We start from the raw sequence: 16,676 nt of genomic DNA, 5'->3' as shown, positions 1-16,676 counted from the left end.
ATGTTTTGGCTGTAGTGAGATTGAAGCATAATTCATTAGTATCCCGTCCTCACTTTCTGCATTACTAACCCATACCCACAATTCCATTCTCTAGGTGCATGGCAGTGAAGTAAATTTATAACATAAGATGGAGTGAGAGAGCATGGGCAATAACTTTGAAATGGCTTAGTTCTGTATTAATGGCAAACAATAGGTTGCTAAAATGTATTTATTGAAACAGTAATAACAGTGATAATCATGGACAACTACCACAGTCTCAGTATTTTCTAACAGATGATACCATGAAACTTAAAATAATTTTTTAAAAAGTCTTGTAACCTGATCAAACCAGGTCAAGTTAGTTCCATATTGGTTAGAATGATGTCTTCTGTTTGTTAGGTTCCTTAGACTGTCTTGATTTTAGACAAAGTAAACAAGGCAAATAAACAAAAATTGAAAAGTATTATCAACACTGATATGCATGACTTGGCTCAATTTTAAAACATTTCATCAAACTTCTCAAAATCCAGGCAACATAAACTAAAGTGAAAGAAATGAAACAAAATACAGTAATAACATCAAATTTCTATACTTGATATATAATGCCCCTGAAGTAAAAGCAACAAAGCCTCAAACCCCAGATGCCCACACTAAGCATAGTGTAACAGGAATATGCTCAGGGCTCTCACTTTGCAGCTCCCTCTATGATGGAATCCACAGTGAACACTCCAGAGTCTTGATTGGCCTCACACGCAGGCTTGTTCTCAGTGCTGACCATAGTGTTGATGGACATGCAGGCCAGGTCAGTGTCGTGAGCTCCGTCAGCAGAGAACACTGCAAACCAGAGAGACATTGTCATGTAAACAATAACTCAGCTCAATTAGCAGAGGGCTGTACAGAGTGCAGGATGGATGAGACAATGCTGAAATTTTAGATATAGTGGTTAATAATCAGCCATTTAGACCCTTTCCTAGCCTAAAATGTCAATATAAGAAAGAAAGGTGATTTGAAAAAAGTCTGATATGTCTTTGCGGTTGATATAACGTTCCTACAGTATCTTAAAGTAGTATCTTAAAAGTACCTATAGCTCAAACAATACTGTGTAACTTCCAAAATAGTCTGAAATAAATCATCACATTGCCTTATGCAATGCATATAAATGTGGAAAAAATATGCTGGTGAAAGCAGTTTTTATGGTCTTTTGATTAGCTTTGCCAGTCAATACACAGGCAATCCGTTAACTTCTTGTAATTATACTGCTGTCACCTTTCAACATTACAACAAAGTAGACAAGGTGTTCTCACACATGAATCACACAGGCTTTGAGTCGGCATGAGTTCAGGTTCCTCCGGCAGAACCACTGAACCTCGTTGAGCGTATTGAGCCAGGGGCACTGCTGAGCACGCACACTACAAGCGGACATTAAGCAAAGAATGCCGGGTAAGCAATGTCTCAACTGACTTGCATTCTCCAGTGTTATATACCATATAAGGCGAGAGCAAGGTCGAAACAGGATTGTATTGGTAAATGGTCACAATGAATTATTGTGAACCTGATCAAGTATTTAAAATTACAGTCTCGCTTCAAGCTGTTTTTTAGTGTTAATATACTTCAAACTTGATAAAATGTATTGTCAACAGACTACTCAATTTATTCAAGCAGTTGACAAATTAAATGATCTATTTAATGTTAACTTGAAACACTTACAGCCTATTATAATAAGCCACATTACAATAAGCCATGGATCATGGCTTCCCCATTGTGGCAGGTCAGTGTAGTACTCATCTAACTGTGCATATGAACCTGATATTACAGTGTCTATAGGATCTATCAAAGTTACAAAGCTCAGGGGTTGGGAGGGGTTGCACAAACCCAATTCCACTGTTTTCCTGACCTTCATATCCTACGCTAGACAATATGGGATTCATCTCCATGCCATTCTTCCCTCTCTCCTCCTCCCTCTATCCAGCACTCTGCTCTGGCATGGAGGTAATTAAGGAGAGCTGGCGGAAAAAGGAGTCATTTTTCTCCTCATTAACTTCCTGATTGGTTTCGGGCTCTGGCACTCGGCATGCCGCCTGCAGTTTGTCACCCGTCCCAAACTGGCCAATCGTTAATACTAATGTTTGTGTAGCTAAACTGCGCAGACGCTCTTTGGACAGCAATAAAATAAGGGTGAGAAAGGAGGGGGTTGGAATTAGTCGTGGCTATGTTAATTCTGAAGGAGTTCGTCAGGTGGGAAAATCTATGGTGTAATTAAAAGGAAAGTTCTTGGTGAGTGGACAGGTCGTTTGTAGGGACGGTAAATCACGAGATAGGGCTGCTTGCCGAGCTGACATGTTTTGTGTCACGGCTTCGTTGCCTTTGATTATCGCCGCATTACCATTTATTACAGATTAATGCTGGAGCCTAGTGAATGCTTTAAAATACATCCGGTGATTGGTACTTCCAAAACAATGTAGAGAAAAGATAAACTAAAAAGGATTGTCTTTACCTGTCTATGATGTTATCTAGAGAATTCTCAATGTCAAGGGGTGGCAGTGACACACAGGAAACAAGTCGAGCATATGAATTTCTCCAACATCTGACAAATGCATCTTATATGCAGACCTTTGTAATGCAGGGCAACAAATAGCATTTATAAGATTTGTAAAAGTGACGCTTTCCTTTTTAAGCCTAGAACTTGCAAGAACTCAATACGACCGGATGATTTAAAAACCTGCACATGTCCGTCAAGTATAAAACAGTACTGAAACAAGAGAGGATTTACCTTTCTGTATGCTTAGAAAGAACGTATTCTCTCGCCTGAACTTTTGCCCTATTCACCTCCGTTCAACTGACTATCTTATATTTCAAAACTATTAACCCGTCTTTGTGTGGTTTAACAAAAGGAACCTTTTTTTTAAGCCCATGAAAAGGGGAGTGGAAATGGTGAAAGAAGCTCAATCATTTCTGGCAGTTGGAACAAAAAGTCAACAAAAGCCCAGATGTGAGAGAAGATGGTAATTTAGGCCAGATCTATTGTGGATAAGCCTTTTCTTCTGGGGCTCATACACTACCTGCACAGGGCCATGAGGGTGTATAATGCCCCCACTTAGATAAACACACCCTTGCTCACACTCACACATGTAGGTATGTATGTTTCTGAGATTAAGGGGGTTGGGGTGGGGGGTGGGGAATTACACTAAGATAAACTTTGGTGTGAAAGAGTCGAGACCTCTGAATCACCTGGTTGAGCATTTTGTGGAGCCAGCGAGCAGACATGGAGGAAGATGTGATAAGAGAGCAAGAGATGGAGTCCTCTCATGGAACATATATAACAGCATGTCTCTCAATCATTAGAACCGTGGAAGGACTTAATGGCGCAGAAAACACAGTCCACACAAGTGGGTGGTGGGGGCACCTAAAACGGAGGCTGACTCCTCAGCAAGTCTGTGGCCACCTCCGCTGCAGGAGATGGATGAAGAGGGACCAAACTTTCTGATGGCATGAATTTTGTTTTCATTCCAGTTTCCTGTGATGAAACTTAATGCAATAGAAATTTACATTGTTTTATACTGTACACTTATAATATACACAAAACTGTCTGGATACGTCGCCATAGCAAAACGTCTAGAGCATGCAAATTACACCCAGCACAATACAGTTCTTCAACCCTGTTCTTTAACTGCAGAACATCATCTCTGGATTTTCCTGAACACCATCAGGATAAACATTATCCATCCTCATTATTGGGACATCAGAGAATGACGTGAGTGGTCAGCGCTGTCTGACAGGACGCATCAGGCAAGGGTCAGAGGCTAATTAAACACGGGAGCACCTTCAGCCTTGCATTGTTAACCGATCTGTCCCCAGCCGGAGACTGTCAGTGGGTGGATTGGCAGGCCCTCCTCCATGCTAAATCACTGGCACTGCTACTGTGCCCCGCCGGCCCCCGCAAAATGACCTGTCCATCTCCAGGCTCCCGCTTTGATCCGTGGAAACATTATGGATATACTATAATGACTTGAAATGTGCGATCGATGATTTGAGGGATTTCTTGTCGTTTTGTTTAAATGGGAGAAAATAATTGCAAGTGTGGCGTAAGAGATGTGGGAATAAGGGTAGTGTGGTTGGGGTGGAACAATGACTGTGGTCCCAAGGTTAAAATAAACATCTCAGTATGTTCAGCAGACCGCCAATGCAAAAAGTGAGGATTGAACTAGGCCTTTCAGTCACACTATGGCATTTATAATAGGATGGCCTGCAGCTGCTTTAAGACAACAGAAAACTGCATTTTTGGAGCCTAAAGTTTTGATCCAGGACACATGCATAGTAAATTGTAGTTCATTTACATTTTCAAAGTGATGTTATATTAGTGGCAGGTTCAAATATGAACACGCAGACTGATTTTAGACACTGAAAATGTGCTATATAGATAGATTTTGCCTTCTCTGTCCAAATATCCTGTCTGAACAGTGACAGCAGCAACAGAGGAACATAAAGCAGTGGTCTTTACCCGTGTAATCTCCTCAGCACCTCAGGCAAGTCTGCCTTAATAGAGATGTTGTACGACACATTACAACCATGTTCAAGCCCCAGAGCAGGCAATTACACTGGTATTTAACCAATCCATAGAGACGGAAAAGACAGAGCATTTAGCATCATCAGCAGGGAGGGGAAGACAGCATGAAATGGGAGAGTCACTAAGTGTGCCTCCAGCTGTTAGGCTGTGGTTAGACTCCAGCCATAGATTTCGCCTCTAGGCTGCTGATTCCCTTTAAGATTTACTAGTAGAAAGTTTTACCTCGGAGCTGGACATCTTTTGGAGTCCATTTTGAAACTACAGGTAAAATGCTAAATGCAGCTGCAATAAGGGTAATATAAGCATCTTTGAAGTCTCTTCAGAACTATATATTGTTCACACTATATTTGAAAAAACTGTTAGTATGATGGCAAAAATAGACTTCTGTCATAGTTTTATCTATTGATTCTGGAGGAGGACATGTTAGAAAGATGTGTTTGATCCCTTTTACTGATCTCTAGGCAAACCCTTAAAAATACAGCAAATCCACATATATGGATTTCAAAGTGACAAACATGACTTGACCTTGTGAACTGAGGTTATGGTAGAGGTGCTGAGTGCCTGCTCTATTGGGGATAATGCCAAAAGATTAGTGATGCTGAGAAAAGCTTGACAGCTCCTCTGTTACATGAGATGGCATACCTCTTCCTGTTGAATTTTAAACACTTTATTGTACTTAGAGCTTAGAGAAAGAATCATTTTACTGTGTTAATCCCATGTTGAAAGAGTGTGAATAGTCTTTGATTATTCTTGTGAGATTGGATTTCCCATTTATTTCCAGAAATTTACCATAGTGAAGTGAGTTTCTAAAAAGAACTTTAAGATGTAAAAAGTCTGTCAAAGTTGATTTATCTGTATCAACTTGTCTGACAGGTAAAATCCAACCAACAAGTTAGTTTCTCAAGGCTAAGACCAGACTGACACTATGTGAACTGGACTGAAACAGACCAATGCTTAATTTAGACTGTAAACGGTTAGAAGAAACACACCTGAATCAACATAGGTTTCCAATCACTTGGTTATGTGAAGACCTCACAAAAGGAACTTGTTTAATATTAGAAATGAATGAATATGAAAAACATTGACCATCTATCACTGAGGAAAGGTTGGGCAGCATACAGGGAATACACAATACTAAGATCAATAAATATCAGTAGCTCAAGATTTCTACTTCATTACTGAGTCACTGAATTTGTCAATGTGAAAACATTATCAGCATGACCGTACATACCAATGACATAAAACTTAAAGCACTAAGACAGACTGAAAGCACTTGGGCACCATTATCCTTACATTCTAGTACAACCTAGCAAATAATTTAACTTCCAATACTATTTACTATTTAGAAAGCTTAAAAAGTGAACTACGTGAGACAACTAACTTTGAACAACGGCACCAACGAAAACCAAAAATCCAAGTCTGACTGAAAATGGTCTAACCTGACGCTGTCTCGTATAACACAAAAATTTAGACATAACTCATGAGGTTCGCATCATCTCGGCAGAAGGTGCGCGGCCGGCTCTTGCGAGCGGGTTTTGCGGGGGGTGGGGTGGGGAGATGAGGAGTGGTGGAGGTAAGCCGGCCCCGGGCGGGTGATGGAGTGTGGTGTCACCTGCGGCCCGGGCGATTTACGGTGCGGCGCTGCTGACGAGCTGGCGGCAGTAAAGCGCGTGCAGGGGCGTATTTCACAGTGAGCTGGCTTTTATGAAGAACACTTGGGCGCCCCGGCAGGGCCGCCGCTCGTGACGGATGGAGAAAGACGCATGACAAGCTTCATCATTGTTTGTAAATCTTAACTGTTCCCGCTCACTAACCCCAGAGGCAATTTTCCAGAGACAGCGGTGGAGGGCCCGCTTGGAAAGGACAGCATGGCACTCCTGAAGGTTATTTGGCCTCGTATTTGGCCAACTGATTACCCCCCCCCCACCCTCCCCCTAGTGCAAGGGGGAAATAAATACACCACCCACCACAGGGAGCACAGGAGGCAAAACAGGTATATAGGGCACTCAGAGGCCTTCTCATGGGAAGACATATGTCAATGAGAATATTACATCACATTCTACATCTTCAGGGTCAAGGATCAAACTTTGCCTTCAATATCCAAATGTAATATCTAGACTAATCATCTTTAAATTGTGCCCTAAGAAGTTTGAAAACATCTATCAAGAATGAACCCCTGTTGAAAACCACTTAGAGCTGACAAAAAAAGCACAACTCAACTGATTAAAAATTTTAAAATCAAAGCCAACACACTATGTACAAAATGTATACATCTAAGAATTGCACCAAATGACTTATTTCAGTAGTACAGTCTTTCTGTCTCTAACAGCAGTCATGGTTAAGTGGCTAATCAGGCCTGGTTGTACTGGTTGTACCAGCGAGGTTCACAGAAAGAGATTTGGATGTGGTATGTTGAAACAGGAGTCAACGCTGTGTCAAGAACAGCTTTCTCTGGCCAACCAGCCTGGTTATGCATGCAAGGTCAGGCTGCTTTTTCACTCATATAGCATGGCCCGAACTGAGGGAGCACATGGGGAGCACAAGAAGCTGGCTCGGTGGAGACGGGAAGCACTAGATGATAAAACTCTTTGGTTTTATTGGCTGTTTTCAGCTGAACCTTACATTTGTTAACACAGTGAAATTTCATACTTGTATCTCATACCAAAAAGCAAGCAAGGTGTTGGAAGAAGGTATCAGATCATTTGTTGAATGCAGGTAACAGGAAATGAACACCAAGCTGCCATCCCTGCAGTGGCTGTGCAGTTAATATCCAGGTTTTGGGACCACCCAGATTGGAGTGTTTTTGTATTGTAATGGCGCATGGGACCCCCTGGAGTGAGAGTGGGGGTGACAGGCGCCCTCATGTTTCAGCCGGGGGGGAAAACCGCTCGCACCACTCATTAAGAGCCAGAGCAGGTGAAGGACTTTAGGATACAGTCATGACAAAGTACTGTCGACATAACTCCTGAGGTCATCTCAAACTTATTTAAACAGGGTGCTTTAGAGACAGCTATTACTTAGCCATTAGAACAACTGCAATACTTTAAAACTAACAGCTATCATGAAACTTCCTAGGTTTCTTCAGCAGCATGCTCATTGATTTATATATCAATGTATGAAGGTTTTTAACATTAAAACATTATGACTGCAGTACTTGTGCATGTGGTTTCTGTCTCTTTAAATCTCTTAAAGGCCTAAGGAAGGTCTAAGAACAAATGGCCATAATAAAAGTTTTACTTTTGAATTTATTTATTTGTATGAATTTTACGACGCCCTTGACTCGCAGAGGGATCCTCCCTCGGATGTACTTGTGCACACTGTTGATAAACTCTGGATAAAACTTTATGGGCCTGTGAGTGGTGTGAGTGTGCGCGTGTGCGCGTGAGTGTGTGTGTAAGGGGGGACTGACCTGCAGCTTTGGGCTCAGAGCAGGAGTTGTTCTCCTCCAGGGCAAAGATGGGGGGCACGCAGGCAGCCGTGCTCAGGCCCTGGCTGAGGTAGGACGCTGCAGAATAATAGGAGTGCATGCGGTACTGCGGGGACACGTTGTGGCCAGCCAAGCGGCTATCTCCACTGGGCATCTGCTTCACACAAACACACACACACACACACACTCACACAAACACACACACACACACACACACACACACACAAACATGCAGGATTGAATTCACTGCAGTTTTAAATGTGTGTTATTAGCATAACACCCTGTATTAATACATTATCCACGAGGAGATGTTGCATGGCTCAAATGAACTTTACCAAAAACTGTAGCACCCTCAGAAAGGCTCTTTGAAGAGATACTCTAGTCAGGATGTGTAAGAAAACGCTAGAAAAAATGTTACCAAATGTGAAGAGTTTAACATATATAACCTTTTTCAATGCTTAATATTTCTTAAAACAAGTTGTAATTGTTTTATTGAAAAAAACCTTGGTCAAGGTTTGTTTTACATTCTACAATACATTTGTTCTACAAATTAAACCGCAACAACCATCTCTGGCAAGTTTTCTTCGCTCTTGTGAGAAGTTTAAAATGAGCTGTCTGCTCAACAGAACAGGGGCTTTAGGGGATTTTCAATTTCACTTTTATGGAATTTGATTTCTGTCAGCCTGTAATATGTCACCATTTATTGTCCACCCCATCAATTCCAGACAGCTTTATAAACTGTTATTTAAGATACGCTGGTTTCTTGTATTGCCTATGACAAATATATCAGAAATTGAACTATTTTTCTGAGCATGCTCCACCGACACTTGCATGAATCCAGAACCACACAGGTGCAGTAAGAATCTGAAATGTGCCACAACAAGCAGTTAGATTACTGTGTTCTACCTACAGAACAAATCAGTTTCCCTGCTCATGTTAACCCAACTCTCTCTCTCTCTGGCTAAATCACCCTCATGGTCCTAAGCAGACCTTCATTCCTCATTATTTTATATTTTGGCACACACAACCATTTACAGAAACTGTGGATTCCCTGTTGTTTTCAAGTTTAAATTCAAGACACTTCATGCCGCCACATTTGTGTAGCCATGGGAATGGAACTACTAGACATATGTGTTCAGGCCTGACTTTCCCTTTCAGCGTAAAGAAAGGTGGCAGCGTGGAGAGTGGGCGCTGTCTGCCGGCATGAAAGCCTAGTGCAGCCTCATTAATAAGGGCTGGCTGGGATCCCTTACCTCCGTCGGAGGGCTCTTATCTGGCACCATCGGCTGTCTGGGGCCCTTGACGCTGCCCTCATATTTTCATTCTCCACCTGCAGTGCAGCACAGCCCTGCACGCTCACAGCAGGGAGAGGGCGGGAGATGGACGCACTCAGATAAAGAGCAGCCGTGGGTGGGGGGTGGCCGGGGCCTCGACGCGCTCACTCCCCGCCACCCCCCAGGGGAGGATTCATGTGTGGCAGCTTCAGCCAACCTCACAGGGGGACCGTAAGAGATGGTTATGGGGTACGTTCTCAGGAAACATAGAAGTGTAGTTGCAAGTGCAAAAGTCGATGAAAACAGACCCTGGTGAAACACAGTGGAGTTTATTTAGGTGTTTTCAGAACCTTAAAGTTTGTTTGGACTGGGTAACTCATACACAATGATTACAATTTTCTAGTCAATAATACGCATCTATTTATTATTTTTTTAAAAACATATTCTCTAACTGGTTGACAACTACACATAAAACAAATTCAACTTTGAAAGTTCAGTCTAATGCTAATTTCAGCATAAATATGTAAAAATGTCCTTATCCTAACAAACATCAGATCTTATCTGGTTTTGTTTACAACATACCACTCAGACTGCTGAAAAAAAAATCTTGCAATCGCTCATCTTGCAGCCCCATTATGCATAATGAAATCAGCATTAAAGTACCTCCTTTAGTCTGTGGAGGCGTGCTGAAACACTATAGCAATATCATTAACCTTTGCAATTCAAACTCCACAGAGCAGTGTGACGAAAGCAGTGACCCCGGAGTGGGATGTCACTGTCAGGCCCCCTACAGCACAAACACGCTGAAATATGGCCCCATCGTCACACCATGTGTGCATACTGCTAAGAGGTATATCCTGGGAGAAATATAGATTTAATTTATTTCACACTTGAGTAGATGGCATTTGATACAATTGGGATATTTTGTAACATAAATCAATGGGGATATGCAGACTGATCTCCCTGCTAAAGTCATATTATGTCATAATGTTGAGGCTGGGTTATATGTCAGTGGGTTCTTGCCTTATTAATGACAGTTAATAAAAATGTTGCCTTAAGTTGATGGGATATCAAAGCTGAAGGGTCCATGACTTTGAGGATGCCCTCAATTTCATGCTGTCCAATTCAATGTGTGTAAATGGAGATCTTCTGCCTTATGCAATAAGGCGAAAGGCATGCCCTAACTAGATACTGGCAGAGGGGCTGAGTGCTGACAGACATGATGCAAAAGAGCATTTCAGTATCTCTACTGCACAAATGTAACGAGTGTCTGACTGAACTAGAGCAAAGCAACCTTGTAACTAAACAGTCTTTGATGTCTAATTTATCATCATTATCATCTATAGTTATCATCTATAGTTCTTCTATAAAATTATCATCTATAGTTCCCTGACCACCTGGGACAGATGAATGTTCAATTCATTAAACTGAGAATTGCATGAAACATTTCCCCAAAAAATCTCAAACAAACAACTTTTGACCTACAAAAGCCTGTGGGAAATGCTAATTTCATTATTTGTAGTTTACAGCTTACAGCTTAATACTATGAGTCAAAATCATTAAATAACTAGACAATGGCCTCTGTGGTTTTAGCTCTCTTTTACAGCTTAGGATCTGCACAAGAATGAAAATTCCCTCCTCATAGGAGGCTGCATGTGTATAAGGTTTAACCTTTAGTTTGGAGAATAGGTCCCATTTACCACTTGGATCTAAATCTAGATTTACAGATGTTTATTAATGCAATGTGTCAATGGTATAAATGCACACAGCACTCATCATGAATGGCATTTGATATGATCAGCCAGACCTCGTTTGAAGGCTCACAGTGTGGTCAGGACTGAACCAGGTGTAAATGCAATCGGTACAGTGTGTTCAACATTAGGGCGAAAATGAAAGAAATGGAACAAACCGATGAACCTCCTCTCTGGAAAAAGCAGAAAATGGTTCTCAAAGGACCATCTACAAAGACTTACAGAAGCATAACGGTGAATGGACTGACAAGGAGCTGAATACAATACCGAATAGAAGTAACACTTGAAAGTGGCTTATGACGTATATGACAAAGATAAAGACAACACTGTAACAACAGAAACGGACAGTCAAGTGTTATATTGTCATCTTTTGATGAGCTGAACAAGGCTGCACCCAAACTTTGCAACCTAGTTTACTTTTGACAGGGCCAACCATGTCAACGACAGTGACATAGACAACAATGACTGAACTGTATGTTATAATAACTCATAGCAGCCCTGGAGATGTGACTGTTATTAAGGCCATTGAGTGCACTGAGTTCAGGCCTTTGCTCTTTTACAAGAAAATGGCAGGGGATTAGCAACCTGCCATATTAGGTTAGTTTAATTTTATTTAGGGCACAAGAACTGTATTATATTGTACTGTACTGAGCATAAGAAACAAGAACTGTTCAAAAGAAAACACCAACAATAACAATGGATGTAAATGCCAGATGTTATAGCAAAGACCAGATCAAATCATTCATTATGAATTCATTATCCACAAGAGATGTCCATATACACCACATTTCTTAAAGAGGTATGCGCTAATCGGTTTGCAAAAAGAATAAAGCTACAACTGCTTACCTCATACACACTAATGGCAGTCTTTGTGTAAAGAACAGGCATGTAATTTGATTAGTTACAGTGAAATAAGTGTGTGACAGTGAAATAAGTGTGTAACAAAAGGCATCCCTGGCACAGAGCTCTGTAAAAATATAAATAAAATGTTAATGTTATTATATATAAGTTATGGACAACAGGACAGGATTGATGTGTCAAAATATGACAATACACAATGCAATGTTAAATGTTCCCATAGTACACAATATTAATACTATATGTAAAGGTTGCTCCAAAAAAGAGAAAAACTTTTCTATTTGTGTTTTGTCCTAATAACACTACGGTGTTAATGATTAGCAGATATTCTGACAACAAAGCTTTTAAATATGGAAAAAGTTTAGCTCAAACTCTGGTACCATAAATCAGACAGACAATTCACTCACTAAATTTCACCTTTCTTAACAAGCTTCCCCCCCAAACAAAGCATTGTTGTAACTTGTTACTCAGTGCTTGTGTAAAAAAAAAGAAAAAAAAAAAAAAGATTACAGATTAGGAATTCAGTCTGACAAGACCACTTTCATTTCCTCAATTTCCTTGATCTTGGTGATGGAAGGGGACAAATTTGGGCAGTGATGATTGCACTCACTGTATGGATATGGGTTAGAGAACTCCCAGTGGCAGCATTAGTTGCAGTTCTGGCTGGAGGGAGCGGGAATATGTAAACAACACGTAGCAGGGGCAGTGCAGCATTTCGGCTGTACACCTTCTCCACTGTGCTCACCCACTGGTTTGGAACGGTGGCACGGGCACTATCACAGCGCACCACTTTGGGGGGTGTTTGGGGGGAGGGGTGGTTCACTGTGGCCTGCCAATTTAACACTGCCATGCGGGTCCCTCGACAGGAGCCCCTATCAACACGGCCTCCAGCCCACTTAATCATATCATTACCGGTGTAGTGCTGGTTCCATGGGGCACGGCAAGAGTGGGGAGATGGGTACGTGATGTTGGTGTGCTTCATAGGTGCTGGGCTAATGCAAAATACCGTTTCCTGTTTGGAGGCTGATGTGTAATGAGACTGAAAGATTGCTTCTTGAGACCTATTGTATATCTGGCCAAATTCTGTCCCCTTCATTTCCTCCATAATAAAGCCTGCACTGCTGTGTCAAAAGACAAATGGCATCTTGAGTCTACTTGGTAGTATGTTGAATTCTTACATTCAACAACCATACCATTGGATTAGCAACTGTGTAAGTTGCTTGAACACATAATTAAATCCAAACTGCTAAACAGGGCACATGCTACATATGAGAATGTGTGCAGGTGGTACTGCTGGTTGTACGTGTGTGCATAGTCACCTGGTACTGCTGGTAGTTATAAAGGTTGCTGTAGTAAGCTGGGTAGCGAGATGGCTGGTAAAAGTTGTAGTAGGAGGCATCCACCAATAGATCAGCAGAGCCCTCAGAGTGCCCCCTGCTGGCAGCCGTGGGGGTTGGAGACAGGGTGGAGCGGCCCCCTGAAACAGCACATAAGAGTTACAGACCCATTTGAACATTTTTAAGCCCAACATTCTCAATGACTGCTGACAATCAGCAATAAACCAACCTAAAGCTTCGAGGTTCCAGCATTCATTTCTCTCAGAAAAAAAGGTATGGATAGACACTTTAGATGTTTTATAATTTTGTTTGTTGATTGTATTATCTGCTCACTTTCCAAAAGTACAGCATTTGTTGGCTCCATCTACTGGTGAAATAAACTATATTTTGAAAGCTGCATACCCTTGCTGGCAGACATGATCCTATCCGTGTCATATATAATGGAAAAGTCACTGATTTTAAAGAACGCCATTCTTTTTAAAATTACATGCCATCCATCAATGCCACAGCACAAAGTTATGGTAAACTATTCTAATTACATTTATAGCATATACTAACAGAGATTTGTTTGTCCTGCCACCAGGCTCTTTATCATATATGGAATGCACTCTCTCTGCATGGTGTCAGCAGAAGATCTGTGAGTGGGGCACCCTTCTCCTTCTCAGCCCTGCAACAGCAGCCAAAGATACGCAGACACAAGCCAGTCCAACAGCCTTGACCGTGCTGGTATTCCACTCCTAGCATACTCCTATCAGAGGAGCAGGAACAGCCTGTCTCTCTCCCACTCTTCTACGGCCACCATCTCTGTCCAGAAAGCCATCAGAAGGATGGCTAGGCTTGGCAAGGGCACAATCACCAGTGCTACAGATAGACACAGAACGTGATGAAGGAATGTTACTCCCTCCACCCCTTCCACCCCACACCTTTCTGAGGGCCAGAAAGTCTGATTTTAACTGTACTTTTTTTTTTTTTTTCCCCAAAAGTCACTGGAGTTCCAGAGTTTCTTCTTAGAAGCCTTTCAACTGGTAAAGGAAAACAGCTGAAAATGCCTTTCTTGATGATTGACTGAAATACAGTAAGACTGCAGTGGTAGTTCTCAAATCTGAAGTTTGACAAATATGAATTAAACAAATTTTCAATTACTTCTTTATAACAAGAATTATGAGGCTAAGCTATAAAAGGTAAAAAATACAGTTTACATAACTTTTGAAGCTTTAAATTTATGGTTTATTTTACCTGTACCTTTAGACTCTGTAATGCATCTTTCCTGTGTTGGGAAGTGTTCTAGGACCAATATATATGTACCAAATATACATTTGTTTTGTACAAAATATATTTTTTAATTGGAAAATAAATAACTATTTTTGTTCTTTTTACATTCTCTTTATATTCATTCAAATAGAGTCAGTTGACAGAGGTTATTAGAAGAGCTCCGACACTAAATATTTTTAAATCAAAATTAAAAATATCCTTATTTGGCCAGACTTTCGGCTCAGGTTAAATACTGTTCTTGCAGATCCTGTAGCACTGCACTTTTTATTTTTAAGCACTACCGTGCATTTTTCTCTTTCTTTTAATTCTTAATTTAATCTGTCATTATCTTATATTGTATATATAATTATAACTGTCATTATGTTTGACTTTATGCACTTTACATTTATTATTAATCATATTCATTTTAAATAAGCCTTTGTCTTTTATCCATTATTCATCTTTCATTTTATTTCTTTGAATTAATTTTAGTTCATTTTCTATCTAAATAAACTCTATTTAACTTTATTGTAATCAATTGAATTTGTAACCTTTTATTTTTATTTTTGGCAAAGACCTTCCCAAGGAGATGGATCTCAAGTTGTAATAAGCTTTATCATTCTTTTTTATCTTACGAGAAGCACTTTGAATTGCCACTGTATATGAAAAGTGTTATATAAATAAACTTGCATTGCCTTACCTTTTATGTGTGTTATTAGACCACCAAATGCTGAACAGTAAACAATTTAACAAATCTAAATAAAAATACGGTCTTGACGATGACAGATACCGAAACGTTTCCCCATGTATCCCCTCCGTTAATATGTAAGCTCACCGGAAACAGCCGGAGAAGCAGTAGAGCCAGTAGTGGCGGCCACGGGTGATGTGGTTCCGACAGTAAACACAAAGTCGTTGGCAGGCTCGTTCTTTACCACAATGTCAGAACCGGACAGGTTTACCGGGGTGCAGATGCCCATCTCCTCCTCTTGAGCCTGCTGACGACGAAGAGCCACCTGGAAAAAGCAGACTGCTTGTGAACCATGAGTTGCATAATAAATTAACAACTATATTGTACTAAAGATATGAAAACTAGATATTTTACTAAAGTTATTTTAGAAGTCTTAATTGTCAAGTGAATGGTCTGACGAGAATCATGTGAATTTCGTGTGACTTAAATTTACATTTCCTCACAGCCATGATTTCTAGCTGTTATAACCAATATTACTACCATTATTTATAACCATAATTTCTAGGTGTTATAACAGTGAGCTACTAGTTTAACATTTCTTGCTCATCTTGAGAAACGTTGACCAGCGCAGTGTGGCGCGAAAAACCGCTAGCAGTGTTTGCACTGATCAACATTGTAGCTAAGAACTGTATCCTGTAAATAAATAACTTTGTTATAAAACACTATGTAACTGTAACATGACAATCGAGTTATTAGCTAAATTAACAGCGAGGAATGTGTCACTACATTACATCTAAGAGCTTCGCAGTTTTGACTACCGTTTAACGTACACCTTGCTAACGTCAACGTCATCGTTTACTAAACTAGCTTAGCTTAGCTTATTTTTGAACAAGCAAGTGACTCGTACTGAATTTAGGCCTGCCTCTGAAATCTTTTTTTTTATGTTGATTCAAACAAACATACAAACAAAAACACTACACTATCATCTTGCTGCAAAGGCTAATTAACGTAAAAAGAGCGAGGGCGAGCTAGCTAGCTTTAGCTACCTGAGCTGCCATAACCCGCTGTCGTTCTGCTATCAGTTTACATTTCTGACACTGGCAGTCCCTCCAGTTGCAAAAACGTTTGTGTCCCTTTAAAGGTGAGACAAAGCCGTGATTTCTGCAGCGAGAACACTTCGGCATACGAGGCTGTTTCTTAGACGCCGCCGACGGGGACAGCGGTCCCGAACCATCCAAAAGTTGCTTCGCTTGCTCCTCGTCGCTCATCGTGAAAACAAAACTAAATAACAATGTCTTTTGTGTTATCTGTAGACAGCCCTGTGCTTTTCTCTGGATGAAGGCTATGTGCCACTTCTTTGGCGGGATCCACCTCGACATTCCACACCCTGCGTGGGAGCGTGGTTGACAACCCTTCCCACTAAGGGTATTGGTTGACAGCTTATAAAAAAATATTTGACTGATGCACACTAGACTACTGTTTATGCGCCAAAGGTCTCTAAATGGTGAGTGTGCACATCGTATAAAAACTCGCATTATATTTTTCAC

General features: G+C 40.8%; 1 protein-coding gene across 1 annotated transcript; it reads right to left on the bottom strand.

Moving 5' to 3' along the window:
- Window positions 1-357: 357 nt before the first annotated feature.
- Window positions 358-16,400, bottom strand: dmrt1 (doublesex and mab-3 related transcription factor 1). The gene is made up of 5 exons (XM_027029082.2): window positions 16,176-16,400; window positions 15,277-15,454; window positions 13,173-13,330; window positions 7,953-8,124; window positions 358-813 (listed from the first exon to the last, which is right to left on the bottom strand). Exons 1-5 carry the CDS (start codon window positions 16,395-16,397, stop codon window positions 665-667), a joined length of 879 nt encoding a protein of 292 aa, XP_026884883.1. The 5' UTR covers window positions 16,398-16,400; the 3' UTR covers window positions 358-664.
- Between the last annotated feature and the right edge of the window lie 276 nt (window positions 16,401-16,676).

Source organism: Electrophorus electricus, chromosome 9, assembly GCF_013358815.1.
Source record: "Electrophorus electricus isolate fEleEle1 chromosome 9, fEleEle1.pri, whole genome shotgun sequence".
Taxonomy (NCBI): Eukaryota; Metazoa; Chordata; class Actinopteri; order Gymnotiformes; family Gymnotidae; genus Electrophorus; species Electrophorus electricus.
Note: the sequence above shows the minus strand (reverse complement) of the source record. Positions and strands in the feature narration are given on the sequence as shown.

What these genes read in the sequence shown, in the direction of transcription:
- dmrt1 (XM_027029082.2), bottom strand. Translation starts at nt 16,397, where the DNA reads ATGAGCGACGAGGAGCAAGCGAAGCAACTTTTGGATGGTTCGGGACCG. An exon ending in AGCGGGTTATGGCAGCTCAG is followed by an intron (nt 15,455 to 16,175) that starts GTAGCTAAAGCT and finishes TGCTTTTTCCAG; the next exon opens with GTGGCTCTTCGTCGTCAGCA. An exon ending in ATAACTACCAGCAGTACCAG is followed by an intron (nt 8,125 to 13,172) that starts GTGACTATGCAC and finishes TGTGTGAAGCAG; the next exon opens with ATGCCCAGTGGAGATAGCCG.